The sequence below is a fragment of the Chionomys nivalis genome, chromosome 18 (genome assembly GCF_950005125.1).
Source record: "Chionomys nivalis chromosome 18, mChiNiv1.1, whole genome shotgun sequence".
Classification (NCBI taxonomy): domain Eukaryota; kingdom Metazoa; phylum Chordata; class Mammalia; order Rodentia; family Cricetidae; genus Chionomys; species Chionomys nivalis.
In genome coordinates this window covers 9287190-9301512 of record NC_080103.1, presented here as the reverse complement: position 1 = coordinate 9301512, position 14323 = coordinate 9287190, and the positions used below count along the sequence as shown (strand labels likewise).

Here is a 14323-nt window from a genome sequence, read left to right as displayed (position 1 = left end):
TGGATCTCTGTGAGTTCGAGACCAGTCTGGCCTACAGAGTGAATTCCAGGACAGCCAGGGCTACACAGAGAAGCCCCGTGTGGAAATTTGAAAAAAAATAACAAGGTGGTTTGAAAGTTCATAACAAGTGCTATAAAACAATAAAAAAGATATAGGGACGGGTGTGACAACCAAGAGGGGTTCCAGCACTCGGGGGGCAAAGGCAGGGAGATCTTACCTGAGGCCAGCCTAGGCTAAGTAGACATCCCTGTCTTAAAAAAGAGAGAAAAAGAAGAGGAAGGGAAAGAGAGAGAAGACATACAAGGCTGGGGGTCTCAGTGGCAGACCATTTGTCCAGCATGAATAAGGCCACGTGTTCAACGCTGTCACAAACAAAACTAAACAACCCAAATATACTAAAACACTAACACATTCATATCTTGCCTCCAACCCTACACACCACACAAAAGGGATTTTACCATTTTATTAGAATTGAAAAAAACAACAAAACAAAACCAGAATGAACTAGGGAAGGAAATGATTTAAAACAAAACAAAACCCAGAGCAAAGATGAGCGAGGACAAAGGGAACGGCGGACCTATCAGCCCAGGTCGGCAGAAGAAAGACGTTCCTAAAGACGTTCCTAAGGAGCGAGCGTCTACTTGATGACAATTTTTTGCCGCAAGGCCCGGGGCCCAGAGCCAGGGAGTGGCTCAGGGGGCGGGGGACCGGGCCCGAGGGCCGAGGCAGTGGGAGGCAGTCCATGGGCAGTGATGTACTTCTTGTAGGCCTCACGAATGATCTTGAAGGCTCGAGCAGTGGCATAGGGTATGTCTGTTACAGGGTCGCGGTACAAAGCTGGACGGTGGGTCACTGGGCAGACCTCCCGCACAGGGACCTTTGGGGGGCGCCCTTGGGGGAACCACTCTTCAAATGTTGCATCATCACTAAATGTGATGAAGGTGCGTGAGCAGTGAGCAGGAGCGCCGGCAGCTCCAGTCGCAGTGTGTGGGGTCAATGCAGAAGCTGCAGGAGCAGGATCAAGTCTGAGGGCAAAAGACAGAAAATACAAAATGCTGAGGAGAAGACAAAAGGCAGAGAGAGGAAGAAGTCAGGCTGGGTGTGGTGGTTCATGCCTGTAATATGAATATTCAAGAGGCGGAGGGAAAATGATTCCCTGGGTTTCAAGCCACTGCAGAGACAACAAACAAAAACAACAAAAAGCTGGACATGGGGCTGGAAAGATAATTCAGAAATTAAGAGCACTGGATACTGGGCCGGAGAGATGGCTCAGTGGTTAAGAGCACTGACTGCTCTTCCAGAGGTCCTGAGTTCAATTCCCAGCAACCACATCTGATGCCCACTTCCGGCATGCAGGCAGAACACTGTATACATAATTTTTTTTTAAAACAAAAAAGAGCACTGGCTACTCTCCTGAAGACATGGGAGCCCAAAGTGTGACTCACACCATTTTCCACTCCAGTTACAAGGTATCTGTTCCCTTCTTCATACTCGCAAGCAAAACACTGATACACATTTAACATGAAATAAATAAAATAAAAATGCTGGGCGGGGAGCATGCCTTTAACCCCACAGGCAGATCTCTGTTTGAGGCCAGCTCTGGTCTATAGAGCGAGTTCAAGGACAGTCAGGGCTGCACACAGAAACCCTGTTTCAGGAAACAAACAAACAAATAAAAACTGGGCATGGTGATTCACATTTGTGATCCCAGTACTAAGTACTAAGGAGAAAGACGCAGATAGATCATGAGTTTGGGACTAGCCTGGGCTACATAGTGAGTTCAGGCCAGCCAGAGCTACAGGGAAGGGGTGAGATCTGAGATGTGCGGTGAGGAGCGTGATGGGGGATGAGCCAGGGACACGGGAGTCACTCACCCTTCCACGTCCACATTCTCCTCCTTGGGACCGGGTTCCCCAACGAGCGGCACTGTCAGTGAATGGTAGGTGATGATTGGCCCAGGGCACTTCCGCTTCTTGTGAACCTGCTTCTTTTTGTCAGCCTCAAGCCTTTCATAGGTCTCTTCAGGAGCAAAGGAGAAATGAGGAAATGATCAGTTTTCCCTTTCCCACACTCTAGCTCTGACTCATGGTCTATTTAAATTACATTTATGTATTTACGAGTGTTTATGTATGTGTGTGCACACACACGCAGAAGTCAGAGGGAACTTTATGGAGTCAGTTCCCTGCGTATATCACGTGGATTCCAAGGATCAAACTCAGGTCAAGGGGGTTGTTGGCAAGTGCCTAAAGGCTGAGCCATCATGGATCTCATGGGCCCTGTCCTATGATCTGATCAATCTAATCCCTGCCACTCTGGCACAAGTCCTTCCTTTCTCAAATACACAGGGTCCTTACTCACTCAGTACAGGAAGAATCTCAGGTAGGCAGAGGCCTTGCGATAGGAACCCCTTCATTTCTCAGCATATTCCTCCCAACCCCACAGCCCGGCCACCTGCTCCTTACCCCGACATGACGACCAGACAGAGTGTGTCCAGTTCTCAGCTAAGATACAATTCCTGAGGACAGTTCCCCTTGTTTGTCTGTGAGGGAGACATGCTCTCCTCAAGTGGCTCTGGCTGGCCTTGAACTCACAGAGATTGCCTGTCTTTGCCTCCCAAACGCTGGATTAAAGGCGTGCACCGCCACCACCTGGCAAGCTGGGACTATTAAATGTGAACTTTCTAATTATTCTGCCTCAAATCTCCATTCCTCTGGTCCTGCAGGTGTCAGCCTTTCTCCTCAGTGTCTCTACCTCCTGTCCTCAAACCACAACTGACCTAGCGATCGTAAGTTCAGCTCCTCTGTGATCTTGGCCTCCCTGAGCAGCTCTTCCTGGGTGAGTGGTCGATCACAGTGGGGACCCTTCCGCCTCCGCGACTGTCCCTGCCTCTCTTGAACCCGAAGGAAAGTCTGCCGCGTGTGCTCGGCTGTAGACTGACGCATAGACTTCCGACCTGCAGGAAGTGAGATGGGAAGAAATCTTTGAATTCATTTCTGTAGTCTCTTTTTCTCTTTTTCTTTTCTTTTTTTTTTTTTTCCTCATTAGACAGGCTTCCAACAATGTAGCCCTGACTGTCCTGGAACTCACTGTGTAGGCCAATCTGACCTTGAATTCAGAGATGTCCTGCTTCTGCCTCTGGAGCACTGGGATTAAAGACAGTGCCATGAGCCCAGCTAAAAATTAAACAAAACAAACAAAACCAAAAAACAAACAAACTCAACAATTTAAGCTTACAAAAAATATGTAGGTAAAAATTAAAAAAAAATTAAAAAAACAATTTAAGCTTATAAAAATGTTAGCAAGCATAATAAAAATAATGTCTACAGTCTTTTTTTTTTTTTTTTTTTTTTTTTTTTGGTTTTTCGAGACAGGGTTTCTCTGTGGTTTTGGAGCCTGTCCTGGAACTAGCTCTTGTAGACCAGGCTGGTCTCGAACTCACAGAGATCCGCCTGCCTCTGCCTCCCAAGTGCTGGGATTAAAGGTGTGCGCCACCACCGCCCGGCATGTCTACAGTCTTTAGTCACAACATCTTTTGTGAACATCACACCTGTCTCATTCTGTAGATTACAATTTTTTAATGACTTAAGAATTAAGTTGTATACAGATTTTCTTAAATATTTTAGTCTTTTTATTTTTTGTGGTATTGGGGAGTAAGTATGTTATCACTGGTTAAATCTCCACACCTTTTCATAGTTATATTTTATTAGTACCTTAACCCTTTTTATTACATTCATCTTTGGGGGGGCAGCTCATGTGGAAATCAGAGAATTTTCAGGGCTTAGTTCTCTTTCCACCATGTGGTCCTAGGGACAGAACTCAGGTGATTAGGCTTGTCAGCGAACAGCTTTACCTACCGAGACATCTTCTCAGCCCTCATATTTTTTATTTTGAGACATGCTCACTCAACTGTTGGGTGGCCTTGAACTTGAGATTCTCCTGCTGCAGTTTTTTTTTTTGTTTGTTTTGTTTTTCAAGACAGGGTTTCTCTGTAGCTTTGGTGCCTGTCCCGGAACTAGCTCTTGTAGACCAGGCTGGCCTCGAACTCCCAGAGATCCGCCTGCATCTACCTCCCGAGTGCTGGGATTAAAGGCGTGCGCCACCACCGCCCAGCGTCCTGCTGCAGTTTCTGCAGGAGAGTTCTGATTACAGGCCTGCACCATCAGGCCCAGGTCTGTTTCTAAGAAGAAGGATTTCCTGAGCTGAAGAGCCGGCTTAGCCGCTCAAGTGCTTGCTGAGCAATCATGCCACTGCAGTTCAGACACTGGCACACACGTAACACCCCTCCCCCAGAGAATGGTACCTTTAGCTCTTCTGCTTCTGCATGCATCTGTGCACACAAGTGCACATACGCTCAAGTAGGCACACGTATACACATCGACATGATCCTCCTTACACACAATAGCTATCACCTTAGTAAACGTAATGCAGAACATTTTAACTCACTGTCAGAGCCGTCTTCCTGTAGCTCCAGGGGCAGCAGTGCCTTCTCCTCTCTGACCTTCTGAGAGCTACTTGCTGGGGTGCTGACCTTTCGAGGCCTCAAGCTTTTTAGAGGCTCCTGGGGACAAATTAGAATCAGACACAAGAAAACATAAGGGATAAGGGTAAAGATGAGGACTTTATCAGAGAAAACTAGCACTCAGTAAGAGGAGAATACAATTAAAACAGTCCAAAGAGCGCGCCTTTAATCCCAGCACATGGAGGCAGAGGCAGGCAAACATCCTTGAGTCTGAGGCCAGACAGGGTTGCACAGCAAGAAACAAAAAACAAATCAACCCGCCCCAATCCCACACCTTCCCCCACACAAAGGTTTCCTTGGTGTCCAAGGTTCCTTTGTACCTTATAGGCTTTGGTGACAACCCTGCGCTTCCTTCTGGGCTCCTCTGCTTCTCCGTCACTGGATGGTTCATCTCCTTCATCAATGTCAAAGTCGGAGTCCACCTCGTCCTCCGTATCAGACTGGTCCCCCTGATATTCATCATCTCCAGATTCCTGCGGACAAGGGGAGATGAGAACTGGCGGGCACTGTACACGTTCTTGGGGAGGAAGTGGATTAACTCACTCCCCTGACAGGGACTCTTAGTCTTTCCTACTTAGCTTTTCACCCCCACAGACAAAGCCTTTCCAGATGATGGTTCCGAGAGATCCACCACCTTCCAGTGTTACAGACAACTGGCCTATATCAACTATAATACCTTATGACTCGCTGGGGATCTAAAGGATGTGCTTTGGCCTCATCTACTGAAGGACAGGACACAGTTGTAAAAAGAAGTTGATGCTGAGCCAGAGTCATGGTGGCTCATGACTATAACCCCACATTCAGAAAGCCTAGGCAAGAAGATTGCTGTGGGTTTGAAGGGAACCTGGTTACACGGTGAGGTTTGGGCAGAATAAGCTACAGAGTGAGACTTGAAACAAAACACAAATAAATAGATAAGTACGTTCTAACACAAGGAAACAGATATAAAATTCCTTGGCTAGTTAGTGGCTCAGGTCAAGCCTGGGTTAGAAGAGATGCTATTCCCCAAATAGCTAAATAGGGGCTGAGGACAAAGTTCGGTTAGTAGAATGCTTGTCTAGCATGAATGAGCCTTGCATTCAATCCCCAACACTACATTGTCTGGGCGTAGGGTTGCACAATTGCAATCCCGGGCTAAGTAGGTGGACGCGGCAGGATTACAAGTTCAAAGTCACTGTGGGCTGGAGAGATGGCTCAGCGGTTAAGGGCACTGGCTGCTCCACCAGAGGACCCGAGTTCAATTCCCAGCACCCACATGGCAGCTACAACTGTCTGTAGCCCTAGTTGAGGGGCTCTGACACCCTCATACAGGCACAAATGAAGGCAAAACACCAATGCACATAAAAATTAAAAACAACAATAACAAAAAACAAATTCAAAGCCATCTCTTTGGCCATGTTGCTAGTTTGAGGCCAGCCTGAGGAACATGAAACCTTGTCTCAAAAACACAGAAACTGGGGCTAGAAAGACAACACTACCTGCACTTTTGAAGACCTGAGTTCAGGTCTAGGTACCCACAAAGCAGCTGACAACCACCTATAACTCCAGTTCCAGGGGCCCTACCTCTTCTAACACCCACAAGCAGTACATGCATTTGGTGTAAAAACAATCATACAAGCAAAACATCCACCACATACAGAAAATAAAAAGATTGGTATACACTTTTAATAAATAAATAAAAAGAAAAGAAAATGGCATACACTTTTAATCCCAGCACTCAGGAGGCAGAGGTAGGAGGATTTCTGTGAGTTTGAGGCCAGCCTGGTCTACAAAGTTCCAGGACAAGCAGTGCTTTTATATAGAAAAATTCTGTCTCAAAAAACCAAAATAAACAAAAATAATAAAAATTAAAAAAATAATACATGACATAAAAATAAGAACCCCTACATAAATAAGAACAAAAACAGTCAAATGTGGTGACAGATACCAGGAAGGATCATGAGTTTGGGGACAGCCTGGGCTACGCTTTTGGCTGGAACTACAGCTCAATGGTAGAGTGCTTTCTTAGCATGTGATAGACCCTGGGTTCAATCCCTACTGGTGTTTAAAAAAAAAAAACCATGAAAACTGGGCATTAGTGGCACAGGCCTTTAATCCCAGCACTCAGGAGGCAGAGGCAGGTGGATCTCTGTGAAACCAGCCTGTTCTACATAGTGAGTTCTAGGACAGCCAGACCTACTTAGAGAATCCCTGACTCAAAACAACAGTAACCTTCTGTGGCTATCGCTGATTACAGCTGCTAAAATGAAATTCAATTCTTTTGAGGCTTCTGACTGAAGCAAGAACCTCAAACGGCTTTTTAGTGCACCGTCTCACATTCGGAGAAGGACCATGTCTTCCCCTTCTTCTTTCTGGTTTTTCAAGACAAGGTTTCTGTGTGTAGCTCTGGCTGTCCTGGAGCTCACTCTATAGACCAGGCTGGCCTCAAACTCACACAGATCCACCTGCTTCTGCCTCCCAAGTGCTGGGATTAAAAGTGTGTGCTACCACAGCCCAGCTTTGTCTTCCCCTCTTTATAAGAGCTGAGACTGAAGCACAATGTTCAATCTCTGCCCATTCAAAAGGAAGATGAAGTTCAGGTTGTCCAACTACAAAGGCCAGCAGGTTGGCAAAGTGGTCCAAGTGTACACTGAGAAATACGTCATCTACCCTGAGTGAGTACAGTGAGAAATACGTCATCTACACTGAGCAAATGCAGTGAGAAATACCTCATCTACACTGAGTGCAGTGAGAAATACGTCATCTACACTGAGCGAGTGCAGTGAGAAATACGTCATCTACACTGAGCGCAGTGAGAAATACGTCATCTACACTGAGCGCAGTGAGAAATACGTCATCTACACTGAGCGCAGTGAGAAATACGTCATCTACACTGAGCGCAGTGAGAAATACGTCATCTACACTGAGCGCAGTGAGAAATACGTCATCTACACTGAGCGAGTGCAGGGAGAAAAGGCTAATGGCACAACTGTCCATGTGGGCATCCACCCCAGCAAGGTGGACAAAGACCACAAAAGATCCTGGAAGGGAAGCCAAGTCTCAGCAGCAGGAAAGGAGAAAAACAAACACAAGAAGAAACTATTGAGAAGAGGCAGGAGTAGAAGTGTCTCATATACAACTTCCATTAAAGATGCTTAAGTTTAAAAAAAAAAGTTGCAAATCAGAACAGCCTGGCAGTCCAAGAGCCTAAACTTTAGACTTTACTCCCTTACAAAAAGCCAGAGGCTGTGAAAGTTTTCTTCTCTTTCTTCAGGATTTTATTTATGTGTGGGTAAGCTGGGTGAGTGAAGCCCCTACAGAGTTCAGAAGACAGCGCGCTGGGCACTGAGCATAGGAAGAGCGGCAGGACATTCTCTTCAGCACTGAGCCATCTCTCCAGGCCCTTGCTTTGTTTTTCTAAAGACAGTCTCATGGTAGTGAGCCAGATGTGAGCTAACTGAAGCTTGCTGAACCTGTACTACCCTGAAGGACAAAAAGGACATGAGTCTTGATTTAATACATGGTAGTGTTTAAAACAGCCAAGGGGAGCCGGGCGGTGGTGGTGCACGCCTTTAATCCCAGCACTCCGGAGGCAGAGGCAGGTGGATCTCTGTGAGTTCGAGGCCAGCCTGGTCTACAAGAGCGATTCCAGACTCCAAAGCCACAAAGAAACCCTGTCTCGAAAAAACAAAAAACAAAAAAACAAAAAAACAAAACAGCCAAGGGGGAGGAATGAATCACAGGTAGGTGGGAAGGCAGACACATACACAGCTATTTATGGAATAAGGATTTAGACCCAAGCACAGAGTTTCCCCTGCCACGAAACTGTATTAAAGCCAGTGAGATGGTTTAGCAGGTAAAGTAGCTTGCCACCAAGCCCACAGACCTGGTCCCAGGACCCACCTGGTAGACAGAACCAACGCCAAGACACGTTGTCCTTCGGCTTTCACAATTACGGGTGGCACACGACCCTCCCCACAAAGGACAGAAGGGGTGGCACACGACCCTCCCCCACAAACACATGACAGAAAGGAAAAGAGGAGCCCGTTAGCTGACTGCTCTAGTTCCAACAATGACTTCTCTAGGTTCAAAAGATGCCTACCATTTTCGCAATGGAGAAACATTTATTGTATGTGCAAATGCATTTTGCTTGCATGTGTGTATGTGCATGTGGGTGTGTGCCTAGTGCTCAAGGAGGCCAGAAGGGGAATGAGGGAATCAGAGCCTTTAAAATTAAGAGTTATGAATGAACAGGTGGTGGTGGTGCGCGTCTTTAATACCAGACTTGGGAGACAGAGGCAGGTGGATCTCTGTGAGTTCAAGGTCAGCCTGGTCTACAGAGCGAGTTCCAGGACAGCCAGAGCTACACAGAGAAACCCTGTTTCAAAATACCAAAGAACACAAAAAAGTTATGATGGCCGTGAACCATCACGAAGGTGCTGGAAACCAAATCCAGGTCCTCTGCAAACGCAGCAACTGCTCTTATCTCAACTCCAGCCCCTTGGGAAAATTTAAATGTCAAAGTAATAAACTTATAACTCAATCTGTTGGCCGGTGGCTCTCACTCCCCTCATCTGACCTATCCCACTGCTGATCATCACTGCTGAGGTAGTTACTGAGAGAAATGTGTTCTTCATCTGTGTTGGGACAGAAAGCTATCTGAATACTACTGTGGACAATGGAAGCCGCTGAGGATGTGGGGTACGCACATGGAATGTTTGAGAAAGCTGTGGGTGTTGGAAGGGCTAGAGTACAGAACCTCAAGTGCAACCTGAGGTAGTACCGGTTAAGATTTGAATGGCAGCTACACTGGAAAGGGGGGACATCACTTGATGAGGGGAAGTCAGCTGTACTGGGTACCTCAAGCAATGCCCGCTCTTCAATCAGTGATTCAACTAGCGGATTAACTGTGGTACACATGTTGCCAAAGCAAGCAAATAACAAATGGTTGAAACCCCAAGCCCGCCAGAGTTCAGTCCAGCACAAATGAGCACCATTCTTCCGAGCCACTGTGTGAAAGACTCAGAACACATTAACTCCTCAGCCCTGCTCTGAGCCACATCACAGAGTGGTAGATCAAGTCCCGAGCGTGCCCAATCTGTAGTAGTCTCTACTACACTGTGGGTTTAGTGTCACGGCACTGGGCTCCTTTCCAGAATGCTCTCTATCCACCAAATCCATGATTACTTTAGTTGAACCTCATGGAAGGAAATAATGAGAAATTCTCCCAAGCATTTAATGCTAAATAAGTTTGTCTTCCTTAATACACCATATACTTCAGTCTTACAAACGGACAAATTCAGTCTGGCTGCTAGGAACCTCACAGCTATCAAATGCCATTTCCATCTTAGCATAGATTCTTGGCACAAGTACTTCTGATTTTTGAAAAAAATTAATATTTTTACTTAGTCTGAAAATTTCATACATTAATACAACATATTTTGTTCTGCTCATTTTCTATTTTTATCGCTCCTAATTTTCTACTGTAACCTTTCTTAAATCCTTCTTGGAAGCATGAAGTGCACCTATTAAATAACATCTCATAAAATGACAGGAACAGGAAAACGAATCTTGGAGGAAGGATGAAGAGAGATCTATTTTAAACTAGTTTACTAAAGCTGTGCACACAGGAGCTCCTAGTTAGTCATAAGGTCTTGTCTACTCTTTTTCCAAAATTCTCCCTTCCACCCTACAACACTGTCCCATACCCACCTTCTTCCCATAGTGCCGGAAAATGGAACCCAGGTCTTCAGGCACACTAAGCAAATTAGCCCTGAACAACAGTGACAGCTAGCCCTTGTCCATGTTTCTTTTCTGCCTCTGCCCTCTTTAGGCTTATCTCATTAGTTACACACACACACACACACGAGTCAGGACAGAACTGGAAACACAGCCCAGGTGGCCTGGAACTGGAGGTGACCCGGCTGTCCGTCTCCCTGAGATCACCAGCCCTAGAGTAATCTTTTTTCCGTTTTATTTTTAATGATGGAACTTTGATGCCTCATCTCAGACCTCTAGATGTGAAGTCAGCCTGCTTAATGCTGCCTCCCTGTCCCACAGAATCTGACAGGAGATATCAGGGGGACACCAAGGGCAGTGACAAGTGCCTGCAATTCTAGGACTCAGGAGTCTGAGGCAAAAGACAGCCTCAACTTTGAGGTTGGCTAAGTAACCCCATTTTATTTATTTATTATTATTATTATTATTTTTTTTTTTTTTTTTTGGTTTTTCGAGACAGGGTTTCTCTGTAGCTACGGAGCCTGTACTGGAACTAGCTCTTGTAGACCAGGCTGGTCTCGAACTCACAAAGATCCACCTGTCTCTGCCTCCCGAGTGCTAGGATTAAAGGCATGCACCACCACCGCCCAGTGTAACCCCATTTTAAACAAATGTCATAAGGCCAGGCACAGTGGTGCACGCCTTAAACCCCAGCAGTCAGAGGGAAAGGCAGGGGAATTTCTGAGTTCCAGGACAGTCTGGTGTACAAAGCGAGCTCCAGGGCTACATGGAAGGTGGTACTCCTGGGAGGGGGCACCTAAGCTGGGCATGGAAGGGGCAGGGGATGTCTACATAGTGAGCTCCAAGACAGTCAGGGCCAGGTAGAAAGTGAGTTCCAGGACAGCCAGGACTGATGTGGGAGTGACTTCTTTATCTATCTGTTGCTTTCATTGGTTAATTAATAAAGAAAACTGCTTGCCCCTGATAGGACAGAAAATTAGGGAGGCGAAGTAGACTGAACAGAATGCTGGGAGAAAGAAGCCAAGTCAGTGAGTCGCCATGATTCTCCCACTCCAGACAGACGCAGGTTAAGGTCTTTCCTGGTAAGCCAGCTCGTGGTGCTACACAGAATATTAGAAATGGGTTAGATCAATATGTAAGAATTAGCCAATAAGAGCTAGAATAAGGGCCAAGCAGTGTTTAAAAGAATACAGTTTCCGTGTAATTATTTCTGGTAAAGCCATGTGGGCGGCCGGGTGCTGGGGCCGCCCCTCCGCTCCTTATCACAACACAGGACTGTAACAAAGAGAAACCCTGTCTTGAAGAAACAAAACAAAAAAAAAACCAAAACAAATCTAGCTGAGGTCTACACCCTCTAGCCATACCAATCTTTGTTCTCACAGAGAACAAAAGCAGACGCCTTAGTCTCAGGCCAGGACTCCAGGGCCTCCACACACTCTGTTTAATCTTCTTCTCCCCCACTCTTCATCCCAACCAAGGTATGCTTTTTATAATGTCCTCTGTTTAAATTTCCCCGTGAGTGCTTATCCTTACCCACTCTGGGGCCTTCATATGGCTCAGTGGGTAAAGTAGTCTGCTGTCCAACCCTGACCACCTGGGTTTGATGCCTGGCGCTCTTAGGATAGATGGAGACACCGAACTCCTGCAAGCTGCCCTCGGATCTTCATTTGCATGCACACAAAATATAATGCAATTTAAAACACAAAACGCAAACCTCTCACCTGTTCCCATGACATCTCACATTTCCCTGATTTTAAGTCTTTTTTTTTTTTTTTTTTTTTTTTTTTTTTTTTTTTTTTTTTTTTTTTGGTTTTTCGAGACAGGGTTTCTCTGTGGTTTTGGAGCCTGTCCTGGAACTAGCTCTTGTAGACCAGGCTGGTCTCGAACTCACAGAGATCCGCCTGCCTCTGCCTCCCAAGTGCTGGGATTAAAGGCGTGCGCCACCACTGCCCGGCCTGATTTTAAGTCTTTATCATAAAGTATCTTAGTTGAGTCAGGTGGTTATGAAACATGCCTTTAATCTCAGCACTTGGGAGGCAGAAGCAGGCGGATCTCTCTGAGTTTGAAGACAGCCTGGGCTACACAGAGAAACCCTTTCTCAAAAAAAAAAAGTATTTTGCCAGGCGGTGGTGGCGCACGCCTTTAATCCCAGCACTCGGGAGGCAGAGGCAGGCGGATCTCTGAGAGTTCGAGGCCAGCCTGGTCTACAAGAGTTAGTTCCAGGACAGGCACCAAAGCTACAGAGAAACCCTGTCTCGAAAAACCAAAAAAAAAAAAAAAAAAAAAAAAAAGTATTTTAGTTGACTGAGAATCCAGAAATCCAGACAGTTCCCCTGCAGGATAGAGCTGGTAACACAGGATTTAGGGCTTACTAGGCAAGTGGTCTATCACTAAGGCACAAACTATAGTCCCAACTCCAGGACAGTTTTTGATGTTTTCAAGGAGCACACCACGACCTATCACATATGGTTCGCTGACCTGGGTGCTCAACATATATTCAATCAATGAATAGTTTCTGTTAATAAAAATTCGGCCAAGGCCGGGCAGTGGTGGCGCACGCCTTTAATCCCAGCACTCGGGAGGCAGAGGCAGGCGGATCTCTGTGAGTTCGAGACCAGCCTGGTCTACAAGAGCTAGTTCCAGGACAGGCCCCAAAAGCTACAGAGAAACCCTGTCTCGAAAAATCAAAAAAAAAAAAAAAAAAAAAAAAAAAAAAAAAAACACAGAGAAACCCTGTCTTGAAAAACAAAAACAAAACAAAACAATTCAGCCAAGAGTCAGCCCCGGATGTAAAAACAAACAAACAAACAAACAAACAAACTGAACTCTGGTGTTTCAGACCTTACAAACCAATCAGAGAATGAAAAGAAGCCAAATTTAATTAGACCGAAATTTTGTTTCTATGATGGAAATAAATAGGGATTCTCTTAGAACAGCCAATAAAAGGGTCATCTAAGAAAACTGTACAGGGATTTGAAAGCTGCAAACGGAGTATGCTAATTGAGCTTCTGTTTCTGAAGTGGTTTCTTCTTGTAAATAACCCGACAGCAGGACAAGGAAACTGCAAAGCCGACACACACGGTGTTCCTCCCGACTCCGCCATGCAGGCAGGAGCATTAGCTCTCAGAACACCTCTCTACTCCCCGCCCCCTTCCTCTTTGTCCAGGGTTTTTCCCTTCGAGCCTCCGCTTCCTCCCTCCCTCTTCCTGGGCCCAGCTCTTGCCTCTGTGAAACCCCCGTAAGTCGTCTGGTAGAACTCATCTTCCTCCTCGGCTTCCAGGAGCCCGGAAAGCCGGTTCCCAGCGGTCTTCCGAGGGGCCCGGCCCCCCGCCAAACTCATGCTGCCCACGGAGACAGCGCTGCCATCCGCAGCCCCTAGTCCAGGCCGGTGCGCGGAGATCGGCGCTCCACACTAGTTCCTGCGGGCGGCAGCCAATGGTGGAAGTCCGGCATTACAGGCAAAAGCAGCCGAGTGTCGAGCGGTTCTAAAGCCAGCCTCTAAGCCTTCTCCAGGCTGTCTTGGCCACTCTTAGGCAGAGCCTAGGAACAGTATCAGGAGTTCCCCTCCACTCCACCCACTTTTTTGTTTGTTTGTTTCAGACAGGGTCTCATTGGATAGTCCCGACTGGCCTGGAACTGTCTATGCAGAGCAGGCTGGCCTCCAACTCAGAGAGTCTCCTACCTCTGCCTCCTGAGTGCTGGAATTAAAGGCTCCGGGGCAAGCTCCTTTCCCCCATCAGATTTTAATTCTGCTACCAGAAGCCTTTCTAAAAATCCTGGCCTTTTCACTTCCTTCCTCTAAAACTCCAATGACAGTTACTCCTATACTCTCAGCAACTATAGGGTAGAAGAATCACAAATTCAACGCATGCCTAGTTAGCAAAGTAGAATTGTTTCAAAATTTAAAAAAATGAAAAGAAGGCTGGGATATAGCACAGTGGAGGTGTGCTTGTTTAGCGTACATGCTCCCTGAATTTTATCCGTAGCATGTTCAAAATCAACATTATTGTCATTAAGACCAGAGCCTAAAGCCTGCTGGTGGTGGCACACACCTTTAATTCCAGCACTAGCGAAGCAGAGGCAGGT

At 46.4% G+C, this 14323-nt stretch overlaps 1 protein-coding gene across 1 annotated transcript; it reads right to left on the bottom strand.

Annotated features, from left to right (window-relative positions):
- Positions 1–448: 448 nt before the first annotated feature.
- On the bottom strand, positions 449–13638 carry Vps72 (vacuolar protein sorting 72 homolog). The gene is made up of 6 exons (XM_057793544.1): positions 13461–13638; positions 4840–4992; positions 4444–4558; positions 2777–2953; positions 1875–2019; positions 449–1025 (listed from the first exon to the last, which is right to left on the bottom strand). Exons 1-6 carry the CDS (start codon positions 13575–13577, stop codon positions 638–640), a joined length of 1095 nt encoding a protein of 364 aa, XP_057649527.1. The 5' UTR covers positions 13578–13638; the 3' UTR covers positions 449–637.
- Between the last annotated feature and the right edge of the window lie 685 nt (positions 13639–14323).